Source organism: Antechinus flavipes, chromosome 4 (assembly GCF_016432865.1).
Source record: "Antechinus flavipes isolate AdamAnt ecotype Samford, QLD, Australia chromosome 4, AdamAnt_v2, whole genome shotgun sequence".
NCBI classification, from domain to species: Eukaryota; Metazoa; Chordata; class Mammalia; order Dasyuromorphia; family Dasyuridae; genus Antechinus; species Antechinus flavipes.
The window spans coordinates 330,550,048-330,571,139 of NC_067401.1; the positions used below are offsets into that span (position 1 = coordinate 330,550,048).

At 33.6% G+C, this 21,092-nt stretch overlaps 1 protein-coding gene across 1 annotated transcript in view; it reads right to left on the minus strand.

Annotated features, from left to right (window-relative positions):
* Positions 1 to 910: 910 nt before the first annotated feature.
* Positions 911 to 21,092, minus strand: part of ADAT2 (adenosine deaminase tRNA specific 2) — a 46,824-nt gene continuing 26,642 nt past the window's right edge. The window contains exons 4-7 of the mRNA XM_051996741.1: positions 11,246 to 11,396; positions 5,309 to 5,415; positions 1,379 to 1,451; positions 911 to 1,277 (exon numbers count right to left, since the gene is read on the minus strand). Coding sequence (XP_051852701.1) covers positions 1,234 to 1,277; positions 1,379 to 1,451; positions 5,309 to 5,415; positions 11,246 to 11,396 — 375 coding nt within the window. The 3' untranslated portion in view covers positions 911 to 1,233. The remainder of the gene's footprint in view (positions 1,278 to 1,378; positions 1,452 to 5,308; positions 5,416 to 11,245; positions 11,397 to 21,092) is intronic.

Consider the following 21,092-nt stretch of genomic DNA (forward strand, 5'->3'; position numbering starts at 1 on the left):
GGCAGAAATAAAAATATTTCATTTTCATTGTTAGTTACTATACAATTTCCCCTACACTCCTTAATTGTTGAGATTTTCAGCCTTGTTTCTTTAAAATACTTATTAGTATTTACACCTCAACAATAAACACCTGATTAAAAAAATTTAGACAACCTTATTCAATGTTCTTTCCTTTGTTTCAACAACTCCCACCTTCCCTTTGGTGCTGTCCAAATCTCATGTCAGTTTCACCAATTTGCTCCCTTACCACTCTATTAATTTATTCAAACCACTAATATTTTCACTAATCTTTTGTTACTTACCTTGCTTTGTGTTGTTAACTATCCTCTTTATTTTTAAATCGATTTTAGTTTCTATTCCTTAATCCTTCTCAATCTTTTTTTCACTAATCTTTTGTTACTTACCTTGCTTTGTGTTGTTAACTATCCTCTTTATTTTTAAATCGATTTTAGTTTCTATTCCTTAATCCTTCTCAATCTTTTTATATTCTCCTTGATTCTGTTTCTCTTGCAACCTGAAGGAGAATCAGGATAAGTAACTAAAATCTAGAATCTGTTCTTCCAATTCTCAATTTTTCCCATTTTTTTTCAAAGTTCTGCTCCTAAAACTTAACCTTTGAACATTATTAGGCCAAACCCTTTCAAATCAGCTACATAATTTTTTTCTCCTTATTTGGAAAAACCTTCTTTTCTTTCTTGCCTTATAACATTCTCCCGTGGAAACTAAGAGTAGCATATTGTCAAAGGCCATTTCAACTGATTAAAATAAATCATTATTTACCAGCTACTCCGTGCCAGGTACTATGCTATCTGCTAGAGATACAAAAGAAAAGCAAAACAGTCTCTCCCAAGAAGCCTAAATTCTAATGTACAACATGTGTATATATATATATTTAGAAATAAGACATATACAAGGTAAATATAAGGTATTCTTTGTTAAGATAGTAAGACATTTCTAGCTGGGAGAACCAAGAAAGACTTCCTGCAGAGGATGGGACTTGAAATGAATTTTGAAAAAAACTAAGTATTTTGAGAGGTAGAGCTAAGAAGGAAGATCATTCCAAAAATGAAAGACAATAAATTGACAAGGAATTGAATTTGTGAAACATTAGATTGGCTTATATGGATGAACCATTGTTATGTGATTCAATCATGTTAAATGCTTCCATTCCAAGAACTGTGTTGAAGTAATTATTAAGGATTGGTCTTCTATTGGTCTTCTATCAGATGAAGTTCAACATTTGTGTCCTTCCTTTTTCCGGACTTTTGATTTTGGTGCTACAAAAATATTAGAGAAGAAGGAGAAAAAATCAGTAAGCATATTGATGTCAGAATTTTTTATGTTAACTTGCTTCAATGTATGCTCTGGGAAAACTGACCGTTTGGATTTTCTTGTTTATAAAAGGTCTTTAGCATTTCCACTGCTTCCTCAGCTTGATAGCCAGGAATGCACTGTTAAAATGAGAAAAATGAGAAAGAAATATGAAAATACATCTCATTGGAGTAAAAGAAAATATGTATACCAAAAATTCTGCCAGCCACTTTAAATATAACAGTACATTTAGCATCTGGGGTCACTGGAAATGTAAACATAAAAAAAAAATAGAAGTAAAACTCTTCTCTACTTTTTCCTTATTTTCCAAAATAGTATCATGTTGTCTCAATTTAATATGTCAATTAATTAATGATATACTGACTACTATGTGTCCAGACAATTTAGCTGGAAAGACACTAATATATATGAAGCAAATAATTAATAATTAAATCCTATATTATATGGCACTCAACAGAAGAATTAGTTATAAGTACAAAAAGAACACATAATCTGGGAAAATAAATGCTGATGGGAATAGCTGAGAAAATTTTGTAGAAGAGATGAAACTTGAGGTGGGCCTCAAAAAATGGATATGATTGAAAAGAGATGAGGCCACTTCAGTTAAGAATAACAGTCTTAGCAAAAGCAAGGAACTAAAAATGCTTGGGTTGGATGTTTTTATTTGGGAATTTTTTTTTCGTAGGGGAGGGCAGTGAGGAGACCAGCCTGCCTATAAGCAAAGGGGATGTGTTAGAAAGCAATAGGAAATGAAATAGCTGTGTAAATAGAATATTGAATGCCAGATAGGTGTTTGAATTTGATATAGAAAACTAAAGAAGGCTTCATGGGTTGAGCTAGGCTATTCAAAAAGGGATGGAAATGGCAATTGCTTAATGGATCTGTACTCACTGTGATGAGAAATAATGCCTCCAAATGTAAAAAGTGGAGGGCAATAATAAGTCACTTCAGGATTGGGTTTTTTTGGTTTATTTTGTTTGTTTGTTTTTTTGAGCAGAAAAGTAACATGATGAAAATACATTTTAAGGAAGATCAACCTGGCAGCATTATACAAAATAGACTGAAGGAGTAAAACTTGGTGTTAGGAGAGCCAGAAAGTAATCCAAGAGGGAGCTAATTAGGACCTGCACTAGAGTTAAAACTGTAGAAAGAGGTCATAGGTGGTAGACATTTCTGAGGAAAAAACTAGCAAACCTTGATAAATAACTAGCTATGAGAAATCTGTGATCTTATTATTGAAGACAGAGAGGCAAAAATGACCCTAAGATTTTTTTGACCTGGGTGACCTGGAGAATAATAGTGCCACTGTTTTGTTTTGGTTTTTTTAAAGGTAGACAGGAGGAACTTGGTTTTATTCCTTCTTATTTATTTCCTCTCCCTCTCCCCACATTATACTACTCTTTTATTCTTTTCTTCTCAAATTAAAGCTAAATGTTGCATACAACTTAATCACCATCTCTTTCCAGTTAAGCTAAACCAGGAAGAAATGATGAGCACCACCCCTTCTTTTCTTCTCCAATCTCCCTTAGATCATTTTTGGTGCCTATGCATATGCACTAACACACTTAAAAATAAGAGAGCAGTAGCTGATAAGTTTTATACTCAAAGCACTGTTACTCAGGAGAGATCTGGGGCAAAGTAGGAAACTTTTCCTTTCAAAACCATGGCCATCACAACACAGTTAAATCATTGTACACAAGCCCATGTCATATTTAAGTGATAAATGGACAAACAACTTCTACAACATTTGGTACTTTTCAAATAACAAGGAATTTTATGCACATTTCCTATAAGACAATAGCAAAGGAAAATAGAGATATACCCAGGGGGTGTAATACTAATGTGCTTTTGCTTTTAAGGGAATTAAGAGCTATATGTTCATGTTGTGAATGATTTCTAGGTCTAAAGCATAAAAGGGCTTCCTTCATGTAGGCATTAAAGGCACAGGATAGTCCTACTAAGTTGTAAAACATGAATTTTAAACAAAGCAACATTAATGATGACAATTGTGCCAGCTGTACAATATTAAAGGTAGATCAAAAAGTCACTTAAAAATTTGACAGGTTATTTCTCACATTTTCTTTATTTTAGGAATCTATAACATAGTCATCACACTAAGGCCAGGAATATGCCTAACAATTCAGAAAAAAGAAGCATAGCCAAAATCCCCAGGTGTCTTGGTGATCTCTTACTGTAGGAAGGCCAGAGGTAAAAGTGTGCTGACAGAATTTCCTAGGTAAAAGTATGCTATCAGAATTTCCTGGATTTTAGATATGTGAACTCCAACTCTTGTTTGTAATTCAATATGGTCATAAATCCTATGTTGCAACTGAACTCTGTTTTTCAGACAGACTAAAAAATACAAATACAATGCAAGCATATATGCACACAGACATACGGTTACATATACATATTCAAATGAGATTCCAACCACATTCAACATCCAAGAATTTTTCCTTTATCTTTTCAGAAACCTCTCAGAAATGAGAGGGAGAATAAGCCAATTGCACAAGAATAATGCAAATAGAAATGAAAGGGGAGAAATGGGAAAAAACCCAAACCATTAGGAATGTTTTAAATAAAGTTGCATGATTTGTTCTCCTTTCTTCCATAACAATTCAGCTTCAGAAGGACTTATACAAAGAATCATGTATTTTATATTTTTACATACATAATCACAGATTGTTAGGAAAGTCCATACTCCTACACTCAAATTTTTTCTCTCACACATTTTTCCTCTCCAGGATTTATCCAAGATTCAATCCTTCATATCATAACTACAGATTTTTTAAGAAGTACAACTTTAGAGAACTTTGAAGTAAACCTATCATAATGCCCATCATAAATTAGGCCTTTATTAAATATAACACAACCAGATCTAAACACATTTTATAAAACACGAGGAAGAAAACAACCTGGTCAATGAAATCATGAAAATTAGCAAGGTTGGGCCAAATTCTAAAGGAAATACAATTTAACAGATAAGAATTTCAATAGAAATTTAATTTTGATCTACAGTATTTTTACTGCATTGCATTAAGCCCCTAATCTATATTGTCATCAAATTCATATAGGAAGGTTAATAAAAATTAGGAGACTATGAAGATTTGTTACTAATTTTGTTTTGTTTTTTAACTTATCATGAAGACAGATCAAACAATTAGAAATTGGAATGGTGAAGAAAAAGTTAAAAGTTAAAGAAATTGGTATGGAAGGAGGAAACTTCGATTAGAAAAGAACTGAAAAACATGAAACCTAACTTGGAAATACAGTGATTGATTTCTGTGAAATATCATCAATATATGGAAATAGAACACACATAGGTTAAATCGAATAAGGATATACCATATCTACCATAAATCATCACTAATATAGATTAAACCACATATGTATTTAATGTGTTACGAACCATAAATTGCAGACATGACAATATTTACCAACATAGACTCTATCAACCTCAGTCTTCACAAAAATGAAGGACTCCTAAACACACAAGGGATAGAAACTATGTTGGATGATGAAGGAAGGTTGTAAAACAGTGGTTCTCAAGAATGGTCTAGAGAATCCTGGGGATCTCTGAAACCCTTTTAGAGGGTCTACAAATTCAAAAATAGTTTTTATTTCCAATATGGTAAATGTCTATAAATATAATTCAGATAAACAAAAACACTTTGGAGAGATCCTCAATCATTTTTAATAGGATAAAGATACTGAAAACAAAAGTTTGAGAACCACTGTTGTAAAATCTCCTTCACTGTGAAAAATAAGTCATATACCTGTTTAACAGAAATAGTTTCTTTGTAGTTCTAACCAGAGGCAAGGGTAAGAGCTGGATTAGATAATCACGAAGTTCTTTTTCTGTGAAGTTCATGACTTTTGGAATCTACCAACCACTAAGAATAACTATTCACAACTGTCAAACTAAAAGAAAAGTAACACTTCAGTAAGAGCAAGAGAGCATCTTTTTTGATTTTACCTTGAAGGGTATCCCTGTATTTGGTAAGTCTGCAGAGGCAATATCAAGAACAGAGCCGCAACCTCCAAATCGTTCATTCTGGCAGCCATACACAACAAGAGGGATTTGTGTGAAAGAATTAAGGTCTTAAATAGAATGAGTCAAAATATGTCTCCACCTCCAGTAAGTCAATTCAACAATTAAATTAACTCTAATATTTACTAAACACCTATATGCAGAGAACTCTGTAGGTCTTGGGATAGAGACAAAGTTTAGAAAACATCCATCATAAAGCATTTGGTCTATTAGGAAGAAAATATACACACACAGATAACTATAATTTATGATAAATGATTATACAGAGATACAAAAAAAATGTTACAAGCTCTTCAAAGGAAAGTTTTTTGATTTTGTTTTTTCCAACAAAGGGGATCAGGAAAAACTTCATAGAGAAAATGGTAAAGTGGAGGCCACTTAGGAGTTATTCTACTTACATAATACCTATAAGCTGTGGGGAAAATATCAACAATTTGGAGACAGGAGAAAATCTCAACATAAGCTCCTCATAGATAGAGCATTTACAAATAAAAAAAGGACTTAAAAACACTTAGTAAAATACAAACAAGTACAAATTAACATGGTTTAAACTAAGTACTAGAGGAAAAAAGAAAACTACATTCATAGAAATGATTCACTGTGATTTTTTTTTAACTTCCTGACCAGGATTTGGTTTGGTGCATATTTTTAATGTTTGGAGGAGGTCTTTGGGAGAGGGGGAACTCTCAGTACTCCATCCTGCTACTCTGATATAGTCAAGAAGTGATTGAAAAGAAAGAAAGGCATTTGGAAAGACATCTTTTTCAAAGAATTTGGCTGAGAAAGGGAGAAGGGATATAGGATGCTAGATTAAGGAGATAATAAAATCTAATGATTTTTAAGGGCATATTTAAAAAAAGAGACCAGTAGATAGGGAAAAGTTGAAGATCTGAGAGAATGAAGGAGAGATCAAAGATGCTGGAGAATATGGAAAGGAATAAAATCAAGCATAAAGGTAGAAGTCCCTTTGCAACGGAAAAAGTCTACCTCTTCTCAGAGACTGAGAAAAGGAGGAGAGTGTAGGAAATGGCATTAAAGGGTTTTGAGATGTTGAGAACAGAGCAGAAAAAATTCATGCAAATAACTTTAATTTTCCCAATAAAGTAAGAGGCAAAGTGATGGGTACATGTGAGAAGCTGGAGAAGGAAAAAAGAAATTTCACATAGTTCTATATGGACTGAAATAGCAAATCAATTTTAAGGAGGAATAAAAGGACTGCCTTGCTACAGTGAAAGCCCAGTTGAAATCAGATAACATGAAATGTTAATGTACCCCATCAACATGGAAGCTTTTTGTATTCCAGGTAATTAAGACATGAACTTACAGGTGACATGTGGAAAGGGATCATCTAATATGAATCAGAGGAACAAGTAATGGCTTGTGACTCTCTGATGAGGAGTACTGAAACAGTTATCTGTCATCTTGAAATTAATAACAGTGATGTCTTCTGTTGTTCCAGGACATGAATCCAAGATCTGATGGAGAATATACCCAGATTAATGAAACCTAATAATCAATAAAAATTTCTGATAATTCATGTGGAATCAAATGATCCCATAAGAAGAAAACTCAAAAACATAGCTAAAGATTATGAAGTCCTATGCAGAAAAGCAAAGACCATAGGAAAATAGGGGAGTGTCTATAACTGCTATCATTTGAATATAAGAGACTTCAAAAGAGAAAAGTAGCTTTGCAAAGTAAACAGCTGAGTAAAAAGATGATATCTGAAAATGGAATCTAAAATTGTGGTTCACAGCTTTAAAAAGAGGAATAATCAGCTCTTGTTCTGAAATAGCATGCATTTTAAAAGGTGTAACAGCATATACAGTTAGCTGGAATCTTGCAAATTAAATCAAGAGAACTTTAAATTTAAAAGGGAGGAGAAAGAAAATTGCTTACATATATCCAGCAGAGCAGATATCTCAGAAAATACATAGAAAAAAATAGCAGTAGAGAGTCCAGTAATTTACAGGAATCAATATTAAGGAAGGGAGTCAATAATAAAAACCCATGACTTCAAATAATTATATACAAATGCAGAAAGCATGGGTAAATTTTAAAAAGTAGATGAGATCCTACTTTAAGGAGGTATATCTGAATTCAGAAAGATCACTGGGACTTAAGAGACACGAAACCCATGCGTAGATCTTAGCTATATAAGGATATACCTCATTGAGAAGGGAGAAAATAGATAAAAGGAAAAAGAGAAAAAAATAACATTTTAAGTTTAGAAAATATACTCAAATGAGGACATGTAGGAACTAGATTAAGATCAACAGGGGAAAAACAGGAAGCAATATTACTATGGGAATATATCATAGACTACTATGAGAAGGTAAAGGTGTTAAAGAATTCACCAAACAAATCATAAGCCTGGAAGAGAGTCATGAATTAGTAGTGAATGTGGATTTCAATTATCTGGAAATTTGCTGCAACTATTTCTCTATCAAAAGCCAGCTAATAAATTCTGGGCTCATCAATTATAATGTTATATTTCCAAAAAGCAAAGCAATGAAGAACATTTGTTATTCTGGAACTGATGCAAGCCATCAAAAAAAAGACAACTGTTGAAGTAAGAATGATGTAAACTTTGAGAAAATAAGAAGCAGTCTATCTTAGAGTTCAGATACAAGAGGAGTCATATGTAATCTAAAACATATTTTGTGAGAACAAATTTAAAAGAGTCAAAGAAAGGTGATGAAGAAACTCATGGTCTTAAATTATACAGGGAATGTATGCCCAAGAGCAATCGGAATTTCTGAAGAATGAAATTCTGAAGACTCAAAAAGAAAAAAACTGCAATGAGGAAGAAAAGTAGGCAAAACCCCATGTAGCCAATGTGGGTGAATAAGAAATTCATGTAAAAGACAAATACAGAAGATGAAAGCAAGATCAAGTGCTGGAAAAGGAACACAAAAGAATGGCAGTCTAAAAGAGTAATGTTAGAAGAGCTGAAGACTGAGCTATGAAAGGCTTTTCTTTTTTGCTATTTCAAGAACAAGATCAATTAAGACATTGCTCCATTGTCTTTGGAGAATGGAACAATGATAATAGACAATAGAGAAAATATAATTCTGTTTGTTTTCCCTGTCATGTAGAATGATCTTGAGACTAGAAAATAGAACAAAAAATAAGTGACAAGGGTATAAGCAAGCAATTTTGTATTAACTATATCCCCAAATGCTTAAAAAAGATCTAGCATGCATGACTGTCAAACCATGCTCACTCATCTCTGAAAGATTTCAAGAATAGGAGAGATACTATAGGATTAGAGAAAAGCAAATGTTGACATGATTTTCAGAAGGAAATGAGGGAAAGTCTAAAAACAACAGACTTGCGAATATGAACAATTCCTGGAAAATTTCTAGAATATATTGTTAATGGAATGGCCCTTGTTCATCTAGAAAAGAAAGTGATCACCAAGAGACAGTATGGCTTCATAAAATAACAGGTCATGTTAGACTAACTTCCTTTCTTTCTTTTAATAGTTACTATAGATCAGAATTCCATAGTCAGAATACAGCTAGATTTCAACAATGCTTTTTTCAAAGTTGGTCATGCTATTTTTATTGGGAAGAAATTCAGGTAAACTGAACTGGCTGAATAATCATTTTAAGGGTTATCATGAGTGGAAAAGGATTATACTTATTCTATTATATTCCTGAGCACAGAACTAGGTATTATGTGTAGAAGTTAAAGAGAGACAGATTTGAGATTGATTTAAGGAGAATTTTCCTAACAGAGCTATCCAAAACCAGGATGGAGGCAGTAGGTTCTCAGGAGGTACTGGATTCACCTTCAATTGAAATCAGTAAATAAAGTTGGATTATAGTTTGTCAGGCATCTTGTATAGAGGAATACCATTTAGTTATGTACTAGAATAAACAGTCTTTGAAGTTTCTTCCAACTCAGAACATCTGTGAATCTGTAAAAATCATAGGCCAAAGGCTAGAGATAGAGAGTAATGAAATATTCCTTTCCTTCAAAGTATTTAGAATAACACTTGGCATTAAAAATAAAGATAACTAAAAGTTATTCAAATATAGAATTTGAAGTCAAAGATATGGATACAAGTTCTAAGTAGGATAATTTATGATATATTAAATCAATTTAATTTAATATTTAATCATTCCATCAAAGAAATCTGATTTCTAATAATAGATTTATTTTCAAGAGACTATAATGACCCTTGGAAGAATTATTCAAAAACCTGGATTTTTGTTTCTCTCTCTCTCAAAAGAGATGATATTCAAAGCTATGTATAGGCATATAAAGTACTCTAAATCACTTTTAATTACAGAACTGCAAATTAAAACAATTAAGACTTACTACCTCATACCTATAAGAGTAGCCATTATGAAAAAAAAAAAAGGAAATTGATAAATGTTGGAGAGGACATGAGAAAATTGGGACTCAAATATATACTGTTGTTGGAGTGGAGTTGAAAACTGATCCAACCAATCTGGAGAGTAATTTGGAACTATACCCAAAGAGCTATCAAATTGTACATACTAATGGATCTAGCAATACCACTACTAGATCTGTATGCCAAAGAGATCATGAAAAATGGAAAAGGATCCATATGTATAAAAATACTTACAGTAGCTCTTTTTGTTGTGGCAAAGAATTGGAAATTGAAGAGATACTCATCTATTGGGGAATGGCTAGACAAACTGTGGTATATAAATACAATAGAATACTATTGTGCTATAAGAAAGGATGAGCAGGCAGATTTCAGAAAATCCTGTAAAGATTTATATGAATTGATACTAAAGTGAGCAGAACCAAGGAGAACATTGTATACAATATTGTATGATGATCAACTATGATAGATTTAGTTCTTCTCAGCAATACAGTGATCCAAGACAATTCTGAGATCTGGGATGGAAAATGTCATTCACAACCAGAGAAAGAACTATGGAGATTGAATGCAAATCAAAGCAACCTATCTTCAGCTTTTTTTTTTTTTTTGGTGGTTTTTTGCTTTTGTTCTGATTTTTTTTTCTATATGACCTAATATGGAAATTTGTTAAAAATTATTATAAATGTATTACCTATATAACATTGCTTGCTGTCTTGGGGAAAGGGGAATTAAGGAAGAAAGGGAGAAAAATATTTGGAATGCAAAATTGTACAAAAATGAAAGTCGAAAACTATCATTACATGTAATTGGAAAAATAAAATACTATTAAATGAAAAAAAGAATGCTAAAAATTTTCTTGACATGTAACTGGGGAAATAATAAAATACTATTAAAATAGATGAATTTAAAGTTCCTCCCCACTGTGAAATTTTTACAATTCTAACTTGTTCATTACTTATAAATTGGAAACTATGTGTTTTTCTCACACACCTGTGTAGGTAATTAAAATAAAATGCTGTAATTATGTGTATATGGCAAGATGGACAAACAAAAATATATAAAACTAAGAAATTTTGAATCTTTTACATTAAGTTTGTTAGTGTCTTTCTAATCCGCTTTCATGCTCACTATTTCTTTTTAGAAAGTTCTTTGAGTAAGAATATGCAATAACTAAGTTTGTGGCATATTATTTTAAAATCTTATGTTTTCATATTGACTTAAATTATAATTTCATTGATACTTTATTTTCATTTATGATTTACCATTAGATGGCACTGGTTCCCCATAGGCTAACTTTAAAATTTTTCTGCTTCCAGTTTCTTTAAGCAGTTAACTGGCTTCACATAAGCAAATAGTCAAATTTTATTTGTAAGAACTCTCCAAATTTTTTTTTGTAAAAAAAAAAAATATATGGCTTTTTGGTGAAGGGGCATATATCCAGATGCTTTTGTGATAACATGAAAGAGTCAAGAGGACAATCTCACAAAGTACAAGGATACTCATCAGGCGAAGGGCAGCTGCACACATTATACATGGCTCCACGGTGACATATAATACAGTGTGTTCAAATACTTCTGTAGGACTTTTACCATAATGATGACACCACTCTAAGACCTGGTCAATTGCAACCATCTCTGCATGTCGTGTAGCCTGAGAATAGAAAAAATATTTTTCTTTTTATTTGATATTTACATTCTTTAAATTGTTATTTTACTTATTTATATTCAAGTTAACAAAAATATAATACATTATAATCATTTCTTGTATATTCCCTACTCTATGAATATAATACCTTGCCTTTTTCAAAACTGTTAACAAAGGTAGTCAAATCTTTCAGATCAATAGATAATAAATTAATTCACCAAATATCTATAATCATTACCTAATGAAAAAAAAAAAAGAAAATCTGCAATTCCACAAAATTCCACTTGATTTAGATCTTTCTTTTAGCCAAGGATTCAAGGAGAAAAAATTTGATTAAACTCATATATAAAAAAGATATAGTTCAAAAGAAAGATGTGAAAATAATGCTTCTGAATATTTCAAGGGAACTCTGAAATTTTCATAAGTTTATGCCCCAGTTTCAAATATGTTCTTAGATTTTCATGATCTCTCACTCTAGGAAAATGTATACTTAATTTAATATAGTTTTATTATTTAACCTATCTTTAGGATGAGATTTTATATAAAATACAAATTTTCTAAATGAAAGCAAAGATTTAGTACAATAAATATCTTGAGAACATGATTTAAATGTGAGTTATAAATATAATAACAATTATTTAGCATATTTCTCAGCAACATTTTATATCGTATGAGAAAAGTTTTGTTTTACTATTGCAGAATAACAGAATTTATAATTGGAAAGAAGCTTAGTGATTGTTTATAGTCCAATTTCCTTCACTGATAGATGAAGAATTTGAGGCAATGAGAGTTCAAGACACTGTAAAAGATTAGATTTCAGCAAAACATTTGTCAAAGTTTCTCTGCTTGTTGATAAGGTAGGTGTTGATAATACAAATAAGAGGAATGGGAACTAATTAGACCCAAAGATTAGTGAATTTGTGTCAACTTGGAAAGAAGAATTTAATGAAGAGCCAATATCCTCTGCACTGTTCTATCAGATTTAAATGAAGTCATATATCAAGTAATTTGCAAATGACACAAAGCTTGTTGGGATACTTAATACAATAAATGATAAAATTCAGATTCAAAAAGATCTCTTAGGGTTAAAAAAAAGGGGGGGGGACAAACTGAATAAGTTGTAATATGGATAAAGAAAAATTTTACATTTGAGTTCAAAAGATCAACTTCAAAAACCAACAGTTCATGTAGAAATGATTTGGAAGTTTTAGTGAAATGCAAACTCAAAATGAGTTATCAATATGATACTATAGCCAAAAAAAACCTGATGCAATTTTAGGGTTCTTTGAGAGTCATGGTTTCCCAAACAAGTAGAAGTTAGGCCAGATCTAAGATACTGTGTTTGGTTCCTCGGATTACATTTTTATCCTGGAATATGTTCAAAAGAAGGCCGTCAGAATGCTATAGAAACTGGGAGAGAAGGAGACATTTAATTTGGAGAAGAAAACGTTTCTATGGGGCATGAAGACTGTTTTCAAATATATGAAGAATTGCCATATGGAGGGAAAAAAGAGATCTGTTTTGCTTACCAAACTGGTCAGGCAGTCAACAAGCTTTTAGTAAGCATCTATATTTTCTTAAGCAAAGTTATTAAAAAGAAAGGTAAACACTTGGTCCCAGCCTTTGGGGAACTCATATTCTAAAAGAGGAAACAACATGCATTTAATTATATACATACAAATTACATACATATAAATAGCATATAATCTCAGAGAAAAGGTACTAGTTGGTGAGTGTGAGTGAATACCTATGAAAGACCTCTTGTAGAAAATGAGCTTTAAGCTGTTGTGAAAGAAGAGTCTTGTAGGTGATAAGGGAGTGCACTCTAAGCATATGGAAGATCAAGTAGCATTGAGGAGAAGTTGGACAAAGATTTTTGTTCTAAAGAAGGAAAAATTCTTAAAAATTAAAACTATCTGAAAGTAAAAAGAATGGATTTCATCAAGAGATAATGAATTCCTTTGAAATTCATCAAGTCACTTCTGGTTAAGATGGCGGAAAGGAGGCACACAGTTGTGTAAGCTCCACGCTTTCTCTCACTACCCATGTCATTACAAGCCTCTGAATTAATGCTTGACTGAAAAAAAAACCCCACAAATAGTTACCAAGAGAAGCCATCCTTGAGATTCGCCAAGAAAGGTCTGTCTTTACTGGAGGGCTGGGACAGTTTTAGATCGGGCGCAGGCGGCAGCCAGCGGCAGTGAGAGCATGGGAGCAGACTGGAGAGGGGGTGGGAAGTGATCGCAGCCGTCTCTGCGGGGAGAGCTTCGCTACAGGTTTGGATACTTTGCCCTGGCAGCAAGTCAGCAGCCCAGCAGAGAAGCTAAAAACACCGGGGTTGAAGAATACAACCCCAAACAGCTGGAGTCTCTCGGGACCTGGCCACCCCCCCCCCCCCCCCCCACAGTGACTCAGCACTCTCTGGGATGTCAGAGCCCACGCGCACACAGTCCTGCTAGTGCCTCACTGCTGCCTGGAGAGGAAGCTCAGTAACACACCCAGCCCCTACCCCAAAGAAAGACTCCAGTTTTTTCTTTTTTTCTTTGCTAGTCTGTCTTTGATTATTAGACAGAATGAGCAAGAAACTGAAGAGGACTTTAACCCTTGACAGCTTCTACACAGATAGAGAGCAGACTCTAAATCCTGAGGAGACTAAAAACAGACAGTCCCCAGGTGAATCCCCAAAGGAGGAGATCATCTGTTCCTCAGCACAGATGAACCTCATAGAAGTAATTAAAAAGGCTCTCACAAGGGAGCTAGAAGAAAAATGGGAGGCTTGGCAAAAGAGCCTGGAGAAGTCAGTTAAAGAGAGAGTGGATAAAGAAATAAAATCCTTGAAAAATAGGACTGGTGAACTGGAAACAGAAAATAGCTCTCTAAAAAAACAAAATTGGAAAAATGGAAAAAAAATTCCACAGAACAAAAGAACTCAATGGGACAATTAGAAAAAGATTTTTAAAAAGTGAGTGAAGAAAATACTTCACTGAAAATCAGAATTGAACAATTGGAATTGAATGACTCGAGGAGACAAGAAGAATCAGTCAAGCAAATCCAAAAAAAATCAAACAATTGAGAAAAATGTGAAATACCTTCTGGGGAAGACAACAGACCTGGAAAATAGATCCAGGAGAGACAATCTGAGAATCATTGGACTCTCAGAAAAACATGATGAAAAAAAGAGCCTGGACACTATTTTCCAGGAAATTATCAAAGAGAACTGCCCAGAAGTCATAGGAACAGAGGAAAAAATAAACATTGAAAGGATTCATCGATCACCCACTGAAAGGGATCCTAAAATCAAAACACCAAGGAATATAGTGGCCAAATGCCAGAACCCTCAGATGAAAGAAAAAATATTGCAAGCGGCTAGAAAAATCCAATTCAAGTATCAAGGAGCCACAATAAGGATCACCCAGGATCTGGCAGCATCCACATTAAAGGATCGAAGGGCCTGGAATATGATATTCCAAAAGGCTAAGGAACTTGGTATGCAACCAAAAATAACTTACCCAGCGAGAATGAGCATCTTTTTCCAGGGAAGAAGATGGACATTCAACTAAGTAAGCGAATTTCACCTATTTTTGGTGAAAAAGCCAGAACTTAACAAAAAGTTTGATCTACAAATATAGAACTCAAGAGAAATCTAAAAAGGTAAAGATTAATGTTGGGAACTATATTTCTGATATAAAGATGTATAAAGAATACATGTATACCTTGTTCTAGAAACTGATGTGGAAAGGACATTGTACCAGAAAAAGGGTAAAGTGGAGGTACTACATCTCATGAAGAGGCAAAGGAAACCTATTATATCTGAGAGAAAGAATGGAGGGGGAAGAATATAGTGGGTATCTTACTGCCTTCAGAATTGGCTTTAAGTGAAAAATCTTAAGACATATTCAATCTATGGTGAAACTTCTCCCACCTTATTGAAAAGTGAGAAGGGAAAAGTGAAAAGGGAAGGAATAAGCTAAGCGGAAGGGAATACGGAAACTGGGAGGGAAAAGGGTAAGATAGGGGGAGGAACTCTAAGGCGGGGGGAGGGATACTAAAAAGGGAGAGCTGTGAGAAGCAAGTGGTGCTCACAAGCTTAATACTGGGAAGGGGGGAAAGGGGAAAGAAGGGAGAAAAGCATAAACCGGGGTTAACAAGATGGCAAGTAATACAGAATTGGTCATTCTAACCATAAATGTGAACGGGGTAAACTCCCCCATAAAGAGGAAGCAGTTAGCAGAATGGATTAAAAGCCAGAATCCTACAATATGTTGTTTACAGGAAACACACCTGAAGCGGGGAGATACATGCAGGTTAAAGGTAAAAGGTTGGAGCAAAATCTACTATGCTTCAGGTGAAGTCAAAAAAGCAGGGGTAGCCATCTTGATCTCAGATCAAGCTAAAGCAAAAAAATGATCTAATTAAAAGAGATAAGGAAGGGCACTATATCTTACTAAAGGGTAGCATGGATAATGAAGCACTATCTATATTAAACATATATGTACCAAGTGGGGTAGCATCTAAATTCTTAAAAGAGAAATTAAGAGAGCTGCAAGAAGAAATAGACAGTAAAACTATAATAGTGGGAGATCTTAACCTTGCACTCTCAGAATTAGATAAATCAAACCCACAAAATAAATAAGAAAGATGTCAAAGACGTAAATAGAATACTAGAAAAGTTAGATATGATAGATCTCTGGAGAAAATGTAATGGGGACAAAAAGGAGTACACTTTCTTTTCAGCAGTTCATGGAATCTATACAAGAATTGATCATATATTAGGACATAAAAACCTCAAACTCAAATGCAGTAAGGCAGAAATAGTAAACGCATCCTTTTCAGACCACGATGCAATGAAAATTACATTCAACAAAAAGCCAGGGGAGAGTAGACCAAAAAATAATTGGAAACTAAATAATCTCATACTAAAGAATGATTGGGTGAAACAGCAAATCATAGACATAATTAATAACTTCACCCAAGAAAACGATAATAATGAGACATCATACCAAAATGTATGGGATGCAGCCAAAGCGGAAATAAGGGGAAATTTCATATCTCTAGAGGCCTATTTGTATAAAATAGAGAAAGAGAAGGTCAATGAATTGGGCTTGCAACTAAAAATGCTAGAAAAGGAACAAATTAAAAACCCCCAGTCAAACACTAAACTTGAAATTCTAAAAATAAAAGGAGAGATCAATAAAATTGAAAGTAAAAAAACTATTGAATTAATTAATAAAACTAAGAGTTGGTTCTATGAAAAAACCAACAAAATAGACAAACCCTTAGTAAATCTGATTAAAAAAAGGAAAGAGGAAAATCAAATTGTTAGTCTTAAAAATGAAAAGGGAGAACTCGCCACTAATGAAGAGGAAATTAGAGCAATAATTAGGAGTTACTTTGCCCAACTTTATGCCAATAAATTCGACAACTTAAATGAGATAGAAAAATACCTCCAAAAATATAGCTTGCCCAAACTAACAGAGGAAGAAGTATATATCCTAAACAGTCCCATCTCAGAAAAAGAAATAGAACAAACTATCAATCAAGTCCCTAAGAAAAAATCCCCAGGACCAGAAGGATTTACATGTGAATTCTACCAAACATTTAAAGAACAATTAACTCCAATGCTAAATAAATTATTTGAAAAAATAGGGATTGAAGGAGTCCTACCAAACTCCTTTTATGACACAGACATGATACTGATATCTAAACCAGGTAGGCTGAAAACAGAGAAAGAAAATTATAGACCAATCTCCCTAATGAATATTGATGCTAAAATCTTAAATAAAATATTAGCAAAAAGATTACAGAAAATCATCCCCAGGATAATACATTATGATCAAGTAGGATTTATACACAGGAATGCAGGGCTGGTTCAATATTAGGAAAACTATTAGCATAATTGACTATATCAATAACCAAACAAACAAAAACCATATGATCATCTCAATAGATGCAGAAAAAGCATTTGATAAAATCCAACATCCATTCCTAATAAAAACACTTGAGAGCATAGGAATAAATGGACTTTTCCTTAAAATAGTCAGAAGCATATATTTAAAACCATCAGTAAGCATCATATGCAATGGGGAAAAACTGGAACCTTTCCCAGTAAGATCTGGAGTGAAGCAAGGTTGCCCACTATCACCATTATTATTTAATATCGTATTAGAAACACTAGCCTCGGCAATAAGAGTCGAGAAAGATATTAAAGGAATTAGAGTAGGCAATGAGGAAACCAAACTATCACTCTTTGCAGATGATATGATGGTATACCTAGAGAACCCCAGAGATTCTACTAAAAAGCTATTAGAAATAATTCATAATTTTAGCAAAGTAGCTGGCTACAAAATAAATCCCCATAAATCCTCAGCATTTTTATACATCACCAACAAAACCCAACAACAAGAGATACAAAGAGAAATTCCATTCAGAATAACTGTTGATACCATAAAATATTTGGGAATCTATCTACCAAAGGAAAGTCAGGAATTATATGAGCAAAATTATAAAAAAGTCTCCACACAAATAAAGTCAGACTTAAATAATTGGAAAAATATTAAGTGCTCTTGGATCAGCCGAGCGAACATAATAAAGATGACAATACTCCCTAAACTAATCTATTTATTTAGTGCTATACCAATCAGACTTCCAAGAAAATATTTTAATGATCTAGAAAAAATAACAACAAAATTCATATGGAACAATAAAAAGTCGAGAATCTCAAGGGAATTAATGAAAAAAAAAATCAAATGAAGGTGGCCTAGCTGTACCTGATCTAAAATTATATTATAAAGCAGCAGTCACCAAAACCATTTGGTATTGGCTAAGAAATAGATTAGTGGATCAGTGGAAAAGGTTAGGTTCACAAGACAGAATAGTCAACTATAGCAATCTAGTGTTTGACAAACCCAAAGACCCTAACTTCTGGGATAAGAATTCATTATTTGATAAAAACTGCTGGGATAATTGGAAATTAGTATGGCAGAAATTAGGCATGGACCCACACTTAACACCATATACCAAGATAAGATCAAAATGGGTCCACGACCTAGGCATAAAGAATGAGATTATAAATAAATTAGAGGAACATAGAATAGTTTATCTCTCAGACTTGTGGAGGAGAAAGAAATTTGTGACCAAAGATGAACTAGAGACCATTACTGATCACAAAATAGAAAATTTTGATTACTTCAAATTAAAAAGCCTTTGTACAAACAAAAATAATGCAAACAAGATTAGAAGGGAAGCAACAAACTGGGAAAACATCTTCACAGTTAAAGGTTCTGATAAAGGCTTCATTTCCAAAATATATAGAGAACTGACTCAAATTTATAAGAAATCAAGCCATTCTCCAATTGATAAATGGTCAAAGGATATGAACAGACAATTTTCAGAGGACGAAATTGAAACTATTACCACTCATATGAAAGAGTGTTCCAAATCATTATTGATCAGAGAAATGCAAATTAAGACAACTCTGAGATACCACTACACACCTGTCAGATTGGCTAAAATGACAGGAAAAAATAATGATGAATGTTGGAGGGGATGTGGGAAAACTGGGACACTGATGCATTGTTGGTGGAGTTGTGAACGAATCCAACCATTCTGGAGAGCAATCTGGAATTATGCCCAAAAAGTTACCAAATTGTGCATACCCTTTGACCCAGCAGTGTTTCTATTGGGCTTATATCCCAAAGAAATACTAAAGAAGGGAAAAGGACCTGTATGTGCCAAAATGTTTGTAGCAGCCCTATTTGTAGTGGCTAGAAACTGGAAAATGAATGGATGCCCATCAATTGGAGAATGGCTGGGTAAATTGTGGTATATGAATGTTATGGAATATTATTGTTCTGTAAGAAATGACCAGCAGGATGAATACAGAGAGGACTGGCGAGACTTACATGAACTGATGCTGAGTGAAATGAGCAGAACCAGGAGATCATTATACACTTCGACAACGACATTGTATGAGGACATATTTTGATGGAAGTGGATTTCTTTGACAAAGAGACCTGAGTTTCAATTGATAAATGACGGACAGAAGCAGCTACACCCAAAGAAAGAACACTGGGAAACAAATGTGAACTATCTGCATTTTTGTTTTTCTTCCCGGGTTATTTATACCTTCTGAATCCAATTCTCCCTGTGCAACAAGAGAACTGTTCGGTTCTGCAAACATATATTGTATCTAGGATATACTGCAACATATCCAACATATAAAGGACTGCTTGCCATCTAGGGGAGGGGGTGGAGGGAGGGAGGGGAAAAATCGGAACAGAAATGAGTGCAAGGGATAATGTTGTAAAAAAATTACCCTGACCTGGATTCTGTCAATATAAAGTAATTATCAAATAAAAATTAAAAAAAAAAAAAGAAATTCATCAAGTCAAGATAAAATGATGATTTGATGCAGATGTTTTAAAAGGGATTTTTGTCAGGTATAAAGTTGGAATAGCTGGTTTCAGAGGTTCATTCTCAATCTTGGACTTGGTGATATCCTGAATGACATATTCTTTTTATCCATCTAAAACTAGTAGTGGTAAAAATGAAGGCTCAGAAGGAATAGTCTCTATTAAAAGTGAGCTTATCAGCCTATGTAAGTGGGACATAAGAGTGAAGATGAAAATCGACATTGGTAGTTCACAAGACTTATCATAATGATAAGTAATGAAGAGTCTTTATGATTTTTTTTCAGAAAGTTCTGCTAATATGAATATTTCAGAAAGATAAACAGGCATAATACCCTATGATCAGGAATGTCATAATAGTGGTAATGAAATGTGGGCTATAATAATGATCTGTACCTTGTCTTAAAAATACTTTATTTATAGAGTGCAATACAACTTGGCTGACTCCAACTTTCCCTAATAATTAATGAATATAAGAATTCTGGTGTATGATTTTTGGGGACCAGATTTATGATTTCATTGGCATAGCGAACTACTGAGTAGGAAATTCCCTATACCAGTACAGATTGCCATCTGTTCTACAAAATAAAGTCTTAGAGGATTGCTTATGTATAAATCAGGGAAAGAAAAAAACTGAAGAAAGAAATCTTAGTTCATATACAGAAACATATTCTGGATAGATGAATAGAGAATAAAGAATAGGCAGTAATATAAGATGGTACCAGACAAAAGGTATAGCATCAAAGGTATTGCTAGAGGGCTTAATTTATATAGTCTATCTTCTCATTGTACTGAGGGTGATCTGTATATGAAGGTGTCTTTATCTGGAAGTCCTTAACAGTACAGTCCAGAAATGGAAAATAAAATGGGGATCCTGATCAAAGATGATGTAAGTCATGACTTGACAATGAAGTAAGAAATTTCCCCTCACAAATATGTAGGCAAACTTAGTCACAGTGGGAGTTCAGCCCAAAGAAAGAAGGAAGAATTTCTACCAAGACTAAAATGGCATCCTATCTCTGGAATCAGAAGCAGAATCATGGCAAAATAGGAAGAGAAAAAAGCTGATGGATAAAGGTTATAAGAAACAACCTGTTGGCTAACCCCACTGCATTCTCAAGCCCTAACTCTATGTCACTGGATATGTCAGGCACTACCATACATACTCCAGCTGGGTAACTGGTGATTCACAATGGGTACAGTGTGGGACTCAGAGTCAGGAAGTCCTGAGTTCAAATGCTGCCTGGTAGCCATGTGATCTTGGGCAAGTCATTTAGATCTTTATCTGCCTCAA